Consider the following 10,671-nt stretch of genomic DNA (forward strand, 5'->3'; position numbering starts at 1 on the left):
GTACATCAACAAACCAAAATCCATGAAAAATAGAAATTATTCCAGAAAACATTTAATTCCATCTCATGTTATTGTAGATGAAAATAAATGTATGTTTGTATATATGCATATGCAGTCACAGAAACATAAGGCTTGTGGTGCATGATATTAAGCATTTCATTGCTAACTGAAAGGAGAGTGGTTCTAACACATCGGCCATACATTATGAGAAATACGATATTATTGTTCTGATAAAAATTAATATTCCTATCTACCTTATAGCGTCACAATGAGTAGAATGACTAAATTACAGCTTATATCTCTATCCATATATCTATTAGAATATAATATAAAAGCATATGCATTACAAATATGGTTGCATATACAAATGTATAACCTATACATATATTAATTCAATTACCAAAATTATGACTAAAGAAATGGCACTCAATATAAAGTGTCAACATTTATTTTAATAGTACACTTAAAATATTGATTGCAGATATATAGTTTTAATCCCTGTGAATTACTTTTAAATATTTAAATATATTTCTCATATGCCAACTTATATAATTTCTCCATATTTTATTAACTCACCAACCATTATGATTGTATCTGATATTTAAATTTATGATTTGTTAGATAATTGAGATAAATTGTGTATGTTTACTATCTATGGGCATAATAAAATGGTAAAAAACCTTCTTTTTACCTGCTTGTTGTAGTAGAAAGTATTTGCCCTTGATATCCTCTAGAATATATGAAGTAAATACTATTCATGAGCTCTCCAGTCAAATTGGAATTCTTCCTGAATTAAAAAGACCAGAACACTTATATCCCATGGAACATCTTTGGGATGGAAAATCATTCAAGCATTTACCTTCACTACAGCATAACAAGCAATTTCATACTCAGTTCAATGCTGACAAGTTTAACAAAAATGGAAAAAACAATATGAACATTACAATAGAATTTCTAAAAGAAAGCAAAGGTGACAATAAATAATGTAGAAAACTCCATGGAGATCCGTCAACACTCACGGATGATATTGAAATTTTCAATGGAGCTCAATCTCATGAATGCAAGCACTGTGGGAAGGCTTTTACTCAAGACACATGTGTCATTCAACATTTGAAAACTCACAGCAGAGGAATGTGGCAAAGCTTTTCTTAGAGCCTCAGTTCATACTAGACATATGCGAGTTTACACTGGAAGTAGGCCTTATAAACGTAAAGACTGAGAAAAAACTTTTACTAGATCTGCTAGCTTTACACAACATATGAGAATTCACAGTGGGGAGAGGCCTTATGAGTGTAAGGAATACAAGAGAACATTTACTCAATCCACAAACCTCAAAATACATATGAGTATTCACAGTGGGCAGAGGTTTTATGAGTGTAAGGAATGTGGAAATGCCTTTAATAATTCCTCAGAACTCAATCAACATATGAGAATTCATAGTGGAGAGAAGACATTATTACAGTAATGAATGTAGGAACTAATTTATTCAATACTCACACCTCATTAACCATATAACAACTCAAAGTAAAGGGAAGACTTATGAATGTAAGGAACATAGTAACAGATTTAGGAATGTAAGGAATGTAGTAACAGATTTAGTGAATCCAAAAACTTCACTGTACATATGAAAAACCCATATTGCAGAGAAGCATTAGGAATTATGACAAAGCTTTATAACTCTTTAGTAGTGTGTGCGCTCAATTTTCTCATCTGCTGACTTCTATAGATGCAACATAAATTTTATGGATTATTAATTTTACTTATATACAAATATTTTTATGACCTCACCAATATATAGGAATTTGGTAATGTTTTATACACTATTTTCTAAAATTTTATTAAAGAATATATTAATAATCCTGTACCACTATTTTCTGAACATATATACTTTTATATGAATAAATACTTGTGGGGATCTAGCTGTCATATGGTATGTGTATTTATAACAAGTTAATATCAACTCGTTTTTAAGTAACTGTGAAATTCTGTGATCCAATTAGTAGTGTTTCAATGTAGTTTCTGCTGGAATCACACAGGCTACTTTCTGGATGAACTCAAAGTACTATTTTTGTTAGTGGTACCAGGAAAGGGCATTCTGGAGGTGAATCACTGTACAAAAACACCATATATGTTGAGGTGATGAATTTGTCTATAGCAATCAACTAGAACAAAGTCCAACATGCTTTAAGGTGTCAAAGACCCCACAGACAGCCTGGTCTCAATCTAGGACACAAGAGTTTTCTTTTGTTTTCCCAAGAAGAAAATATGACTTTTCATGATCCATGTAAATGATGTGGCTGCTAATCTTAGAAAACATGGTTACTGATTGATAGCATGTCCAATGCACTGTTACTGGTAAAAAACAGACTTGGACATGTGCTTCTGAGCCAGTGGGTCACAGTAATCAGCCTTGTATATTTCACTTGACTACCATGTCTAAAGTAATTTTTATCTTCTTTGCACCAGTTTAAGTCTTTTTATGCCCAAACAGTAATCACAGTGACTAATACTGGATAATTGGAATGAAAGATTTCTTTTGTTTTGTTTTTAATCATTTTATCATACAACTCTTATCACAACCCATACATATATCAATCGCGTAAAGCACATCTGTACATGCATTGCCCTCATCATTCTCAAAACATTTTTTCTCCACTTAAGCCACTGGCATCAGTTCATCTCCCCCACCTCCACTCCCCCCACCCTCTTGAACCCTCGATAATTTAAAAATTATTTTGTCATATCTTACACTGTCCAACGTCTCCTTTCACCCACTTTTCTGTTGTCTGTCCCCCATGGAGGAGGTTATATATAGATCCTTGCAATCGGTTCTCCCTTTCCACCCCTTCCTCCCTCCACCCTCCCAGTATTGCCGCTCGTAGCACTGGTCCTGAAGGTATCATCCACCCTGGATTCCCTGTGTTTCCAGTACCGAACTGTACCAGTGTACATCCTTTTGTCTAGCCAGATTTGTAAGGTAGAATTGGGATCAGGATAGTTGCGGGGTAGAAAGCATTTAGAAACTAGAAGGAAGTTGTATGTTTCATTTTTGCTACATTGAAACCTAACTGGCTCATCTCATTCCTGCGGCCCTTCTGTAAGGGAATCTCCAATTGCCTGCAGATGGACTTTGGGTCGCCACTACGCACAGCACAGCCCCTTATTCACAATGATATGATTGTTTGTTCTGAGGATACCTGATACCTGATCCCTTTGACACCTCAGGACCACACAGGCTGGTGTGCTCCTTCCATGTAGGCTTTGTTGCTTCTGAGCTAGATGGCCACTTTTTTACCTTCAAGCCTTTAAGACCCCAGACCCTATATCTTTTGATAATCAGGCACCCTCAGCTTTCTTCACCACATTTGCTTATGCACCAACTTTGTCTTTGGCGATTATGCCAGGAAGGTGAGCATCATGAAATGCCAGTTTAATAGAACAAAATACTCTTGCATTGAGGGGGAACTTGAGTGGAGCCCCAATGGAATGAAAGATTTCTTATCCAACTGGGCATACTCAGGAATCTTGACTCCTCCTTCAAGATCCTGACTTCATTTTGTTTTCAATTTATTAGGTCTGATCTCGGCCCAACATTTTTGTATCTTCACTTCCACTTAGTTCATGGTTAATTGAGTTTATTTTTTAATGAGGAGGGTGCCATTTTATCACCTGGGGTTTCTCCAACCTAAACTTTCAAAATATTAAGGTCTAGTCTCCTGAAGGACAAATCACAGATCTTTTTTATTCAGGGAGTTTCCTGATATTTGTATATTTTTCATTTAGTCATTTTATGTTCTGGTGAATGCCAGGTATAGGTTTTTGTGTATGTGTGTAATTTATTGACATTTGCTCATTTCTCTTAGTTCAAAAATATCAGGTTAAGAAGTTTATTTATCTGAGATAAAAGACATACGTTTAAATACATATTTTTGATGAGGAAATTCTCCACTCAGAACTCTTTTCAAATGATTGAATTTCAGGGGAAAACATGGCTGCCTGAAAGACTCTTTTAGCAAACTCAACCAATCTCAGTCAGAATATAACTATAATGTATATTATTTTTATTCTCTTTTTAAAAAACTTTAATCTCCCACCCCGCCCAGATAACCCAGAACTTCATATAACAGCAAGTCCTTCAACTTGGCAACTAACCAGTGCTGCCATTTACCTCTTAATGACCTCCCCCTGATTAGAAGCGCCCCTTCCCCACCACTAAAACCTCAAGCCTCCATTCCTACTGGACCTCCATTTCCTTTCTGGGACCCCTGCATTGATGATGGCTATTTGGTGTGACACAGAAACCCAATGCCTCTCCACTATGTCCCATGTGACACTGACGCTTAAAGCTGCTAAACAGAGTGTCGCCCCCCCCAAAAAAAGGGGGTCACTTTCTTATAAACACAGTAACATTGATCTGTTGCGCTCTTCATGTACTATATAGGGAATTGATATGTTAATCTTTTAGATTACTTACTAGATATACTCTATCTATACCACCTTCACCACTACCTCAAGACACACCCCTCATTTTCTCAGTGACACCCTTTCACATAAACAATCAAGTACTAGAATACCTCTTGAAATTCCCTTTTCTAATTTATAAAAAAAACATTATACTTAGTCAGAAGACCACTTATGATTATAACATCGCTTAAACCCTACCCTTGTGCTAATATATCCTATTCTCTGTACCTACTCATCTATTAAGATTTCTTCATCTCCGCTCAACAATATTTAGTTATCTGTTATTCTCCTCTAACTCAAAGATCCAGCACCACATGACCTCAACACAGCCCTCAACCCTGCATACTACCTATATTTGAAGTAATATGCCACAACAATAATAAACTTCCATACTTAAGTAGCTTTATAATATATATATATATATATATATATGTATATATATGTATATATGTATGTATATGCACCACATCTGGTATTTATATCTCTGGTTGTTGTCCTACAGTTGGCATGAGTGTATTCCTATGTCTATTCAGAATCTGTGAAGATTTTCTCTACTCAGTAGAAATGGGTATCCAGAGAGGATGTACTGGTTACCCTCTTTATATTTCCCATATCACCATGTTTGAAGCTTAGCTTTGCATATCTTTCCCACCAGTGATGCCTTATTGTTGTGTCACTGGTTGCACAGTGCATCTCAGTGCTTGGGCAGCTATATCATGATGCTTCTTTGGTAACCCCAGTGGAGTAGGGAATTTAGCCCTAGTGGTGCTTTGACAGAAACGTTTGATAGCTAAGGACATGGTCTGTGTGCTACTCCTACCAGTTACTTCACTGGGAAGGACAATGATATGTTTACAGCCTGAGAAACCATGAAAGGGGCAGCTACCTAGGGTGCTGAATGAACTCCATGAGAGGGGTCTGTGTGGGGTCGTATCAACAGTTATACTCTGGGCTCCAAACAGAAAGACAGCGCTTGAACACAGGTCTGCTTTGCATTGTTTGAATGACATTCCAGAGCACATTCACCATGCCTTACTCACCATAATCAGGGTGTCATAATTCTGAGGTCTTGTTCACCCTCTATCTTTTTGCCTTCACTGCCTTTGCAGTTGGTCTCTGGCATGCTTTCCCTGATGCAAATCTCATTTCCCTGAGGTGCGTCTTCTCTGTGTCAGCTTGGTCAGGCCGTGATACTCAGTAGATTGGCAATCATGCTACCTTGTAAATTTGAAGCCCTTGTTGTGTGAAGGCTTATTTGTTGGTCTGTGATCCCAAATTACTCTAGCAAAGAAGATGAGACTGCTACCATTGAGATTTAGCGCATTGGAAGTCCTAGAGAAGAGATCTTCTCAGTCGTACATGGGAGATGTGAGTGAATATAGAGCCAATAGAAGGGTGTTAATTTTTCTTATATATTATGGATATTGTCTTCCATTTGTATAAGTTCACCAGGGTGAGCTTATGTGATAAACCATGTCACAAATGTAGGTTGGAATACCAACCCTTTATCCAGTAAAGGACTAACACCTCTGGTTGGATGTCACCCTGATGGATGCCCTGCACGGTCTTTTATTTTATCTGTTAGCTAGGACATGTGTTAATAAGCTTGTATGCACTTTCTCAAAGTACACAAGGAATGAGGGAGCAGAATAAGCACTAAGTTCTCATAACAAATGGCCTTACCCGGAAACTCAAGGTGTTGGTCCTTGAGAATGATTTGTCTTCACTTTCGGCAGTCCATGGTGCTGTCAATGTTTTCTGCCATTACTATATTCTAACACTTTGATTCTTCTTCAGTCTTCCTTTCTATGCACTGAAGAATGTATAACTTTCACATTCCTTGGTCACAGGAAATTGAAAATACTGTTTGCACACTTCTTTAATTTCCTTTTCTCAATTGTGTTTTAAATATATTACATGCCCTAAATCAATGACACTACAAGCAGAAGAATCATATGCTCCAAGGGGATGATTGATAAAGTTATCTGCATTAAAGTAAAAAAAATCTGGAAGGTGAGAAGAGGTGAATAGAAAACACAGAGTTAGGGGTGGATGTGGGGGTCACACTTAACCCTAGCTCAATCTAAGAACAATTAGTTCTTATGACATTGCCCTGATCAGTATGTGCCCTTTTGAAGGAACCACAGGTGTGGGTGCTACAGCAAAGTGTGGTGAAGAAATGAGATGGTATCTTGCTCTCAGAAAGAATGGTGTCTGGGGTCTTAAGCTTTGTTTTTAAACAAGCAGTCATCTCAGTGTAACGTCAACTAAGTCCACATGGAGAAGAACACCAACATGCTGATCAAAGGATTGCCAATAGTCACATTCAAATCTAAGGAGAGAATTGTATCAGAGTTTAATTTTTTAACTCTGATTTTGAGAAGGCTGTGGATGACATTTGAAGGCCAAATACATTTGCGGGTTCTACACAAGGAATAAGCTTCTGGTGATTTCTCTCTGACCATAAATAAGGGATGGGAATAACCTGGTTATCAGACAGAGTATTAGAGAGATGATTATAGCAGATTGAAATAAAAAATCTGACTTGAAAGTTAAAAACTTGTTATTTGATCTCCCTATTGATACACTTTCACCTTAATCTTGTTTTTTAATACTTTCTGGTTTTGGTTTCCAAATTGAGTTTATTTCTTTACTGTTGTTGTTATTGTTGGCAGCCTTCTGAGTCTGTTATGGATCTTTCTATACATATTTGGTATATAGAACCCAGTGTGGGTGACTCTATAGAAACTATAGCTACATTAAGGGTTCCTGGTGGGAGATAATGAGGAGTTGCTATCAAGAAATTTAAGCAAAAACAAACAAACAAAAAAGAAATATAAGCCAAAAGAAAATGTTTGAAACTGATAGTCATTTGCATGACAAGATACAACTATTGAATGATGTGATATCTGGATTAGTTCTCAAAATGGTTTGAGGAAAAAGAAAGAATCAGAAAATTCCAAGGCTTCTGCAGGCATACTTTAAAATCCTCAAGGTAACATCTTTGCTTTTCAACACTTTTTTTTTGTTGCATTTCCAACTCTTTATTTTAGTTTTGTTTAAATGCATTTTATTTTTAGACAACCTACACGACATTTTGTGTGTTTTTTTCTTTAAAAAAAAGCCTCTGCTCCAAAAAATCAAGGTCACCGCTCCAAGTCTAGGTCACAAGTCGACGCAGAGCTCATGATGGCATCAGTTCCGTTTGTCTCGGTCCTGGTGTCGTGTGGGCGGACCGCAGACAGCTAGGAGGAGGGGCGGTCGGGCGGTCGGTCGTGCGTTGCCCACTGTCAGCACTTCTCCATCTCTAAGCTGTCCTTGAAGAAGATCATGTACGGGGTCCCGCCGCCCTCGCGGTAGTCCAGCAGGGCCACCATGCCGTCGGGAATCGTGTTCTCGCCCTGAAAGAACTGGTACTTCTTGAAATTGGCGAGGATGTGCTTGATCTGCTCGGCAGCCCCGGTCATAAAGGGCTTCATGCGTTCCGGCTTCCGCTCCTCCAGCTTGCCTTTGAGGGATTTCATGTAGTCCTTGATGTACCTCTTGTAGGCCTCCTTGGTGAAGCTGGTCTCCTGCAAGTGATGGTTCATGACGATGTCCACGTCGGTGACCACCTTGTGCTCGGGCCCGTCGCCCTCGGGGCCTTCGGCGGACGCGTTGCCGCCGATGAGCGCGTCATAGATGTGGCCTTGGGCCCTGCGGACCATGGTACCCTCCACTTCCAGACACAGCCCGCCCGTGATCTCCCAGATCTTGTACACGTCAGAGAACAGCTCATCTCGGCTGATGAGGTCCCGGTAGATGATCATGACGGTGGCGAGAGGGCGGTGGCTGCGCTGGCTTCGGGCAGCTCGGAGCTCCAAGAGGACAGCGCTGAAGGGAGCGAAAGTTACAGTTGGCGCTGGGGGTGGGGCGGCCGGCGCAAGGGGAGGGGCATCTGGCAGAAGGGGCGGGGTGCTTTTCAACACTTTCAAGATGTCTTTTGAAGCAGATTTATCTACTGTCATGGTTCACTTGATCTCTTGACTTCTGCTTCCATGGGCACTTATTGTGCATGCAAGCAAGATGTAATCATTGACAATCCCAATATGTTCTAAAATTCTCATTATGCTATGTATTGGTCCAGTCACATAAAATGTAACTTTCTACCCACCCCTATGGGAAGAGAATGACTTTCTGTTTGTGAAAGCCTTACAAGTGTTGTATTTATTTCTTTCATAATGAGCATGTGTAACAGAAAGCATACAAGTCTACTTTTGGGGTGAACTGGGTGTAATCTATATTGAATTTTGAAGATATGGATTTACTTGCTGTATTCAATATAAACAGGGCAAACAGATTGGTATGTACTGCTCACTCTCTATCTCTTTTAAAGCTCAGTACCTATTCGGGGCCCTCATTGTGTTTAAATATCTTAATTATATGCAGAGGTTCATTATCTGTATCAACTTTCTGGGGTCATAATTCTTTGTAGTGTAGTAATTACGTAATGATGTCAGTTTTAGAGTCTGGTCGAGTAGTATGCTCAGTGGGTCTATTAATCAAGAGATGGTGGCTTCAAACTCACCAAGTTTCCAATTGAGAAAGGTGAGAAGTTTGCTCCCATAAAGACATATTTTAGTTTTTATCAAAGTACCTGATACTTCCTCTTGAGTGGAAATGGAATGGTCCACGTGTACTTTATAGGAGAAATATGTGGTTTTTCTAATCCCAGAAAGAATTACAGTCATAAAAACTCACAGGGGCAGTTCTACCTTGTCCTAAATAGTTATTAGTCTGCTCTGATGCAATGGCAGTGAGAATATTTTTACTCTTATTCTGGATTATGGTATATAATGAAAACATTTTCAGTTGCCTGCAGGGATGTGGGTGATTTTTCTGTTTTCCTGATAGTAGGACATGCAATAGGGCCAGTAGTTTGGGGATCCTATTATGGACAGCATTGAGGGAACTAGGGAGCAATTCTAGTCTGTCCAATGATTGGCTATGAGGGGGAATGGACACAGTGTTACTGGGCTTGATTTATTTTATGTTGATGATATAAAATGAAACTCTGATGGATCAGTTGTGATGGTATCATGTGTGAAGACATTCCATGGTAAAGGGATTCAGGCTGTTTGGTAAATCCTTTACTCCCTTCATAAGCTTTCTGGGATAAAGGTAAAGGGATTATCCTGTGGTATAGCAGCACAGCCTTTCATCTCTGAAAGCATTATAGAGAATTGAAAAGAGAGATGTAGGACCTGACTACAGCAAGAAAGGAGACCTGGATCAGAGTTCTTCTGTGGACCAGCAGTCCCTACACAGTGAACCTCCTAGATCCAAGGTAATGTTGAAGCACACATACACATACACAGTGCTATCTAAAGCAAGTTAATCCCACAGATAGTCCAAGCAGACAAGGAACTTGCCCCAGAAGCAACAGAATAAGAGAGGCTTAACCTATGGCTGATAGGCTACGTAACATAAGCCACAGAATTCTACCCACCTAATTTATAAGAAAATACACATTAAACGGAAAACCCCCCAATTAGTGATGATTCCTTCAAAACACACTTAAAAACTAAGAAAATGTGCTGGACTCTTCTTCAGAGCTCAACACTGAACACATCTGGTTGGATGCCATTTTTGGAAGGGTATTGCCCATCCCTCTTCCCTTTCACGTTCTTCAATGTTATTGAAATCACTTGGGTTTATGGAACAGTCGGTTTTTTGTAATGGGTTAGGTTCTTTATCGGCTTGCTTGGCCAGGATTCTCAGAAGGTTAACGATTACGATAATGTCAGCCTAGGTGACAAGTAATGCCATCACATCCATGAAGAGATTTTCTGTCAGCAGCCAGAAGTGGGAGGTGCTATCCTGGTGGGTGTGGTTTCCCCCAGTATAAATGTAAGTGGATTCTCTCTGTACGCTGTGCAGATTTGGCCAGGTCCAGGGCCTCACCATACTTGTGCATCTCCAGACTTGCGACAGCATCCAGCATCTTGCCATATTTCCTACATAACTTGGATTCATCCTTCTGCATAGCCTGGGAGGAAGCAGCCTACCGTCCCACGTTCCCATCTTGGATTCCTCTGGTACTCACCTACTTGAGTCAAGAGAGTGGTCCAGAATGATATCTGAGCCTTGAAAGCCTCTACAACTGTGAATTGAAAAGGTGAGTAGTGTGACTAGAATTTTTTCCTAAACATTTCTGACACGGTGTAA

General features: G+C 39.2%; 1 protein-coding gene across 1 annotated transcript; it reads right to left on the reverse strand.

Moving 5' to 3' along the window:
* Nucleotides 1–7,754: 7,754 nt before the first annotated feature.
* On the reverse strand, nt 7,755–10,447 carry LOC142435841 (translationally-controlled tumor protein-like). Its single transcript, XM_075539929.1, has 2 exons — nt 10,375–10,447; nt 7,755–8,401 (listed from the first exon to the last, which is right to left on the reverse strand). Exons 1-2 carry the CDS (start codon nt 10,445–10,447, stop codon nt 7,755–7,757), a joined length of 720 nt encoding a protein of 239 aa, XP_075396044.1.
* Nucleotides 10,448–10,671: the final 224 nt, after the last annotated feature.

The sequence above is a fragment of the Tenrec ecaudatus genome (genome assembly GCF_050624435.1).
Source record: "Tenrec ecaudatus isolate mTenEca1 chromosome 2 unlocalized genomic scaffold, mTenEca1.hap1 SUPER_2_unloc_12, whole genome shotgun sequence".
Taxonomy (NCBI): Eukaryota; Metazoa; Chordata; class Mammalia; order Afrosoricida; family Tenrecidae; genus Tenrec; species Tenrec ecaudatus.

What these genes read in the sequence shown, in the direction of transcription:
- LOC142435841 (XM_075539929.1), bottom strand. Translation starts at nt 10,447, where the DNA reads ATGCTGGATGCTGTCGCAAGTCTGGAGATGCACAAGTATGGTGAGGCC. An exon ending in CCTGGCCAAATCTGCACAGC is followed by an intron (nt 8,402 to 10,374) that starts GTACAGAGAGAA and finishes CCCTTCTGCCAG; the next exon opens with ATGCCCCTCCCCTTGCGCCG.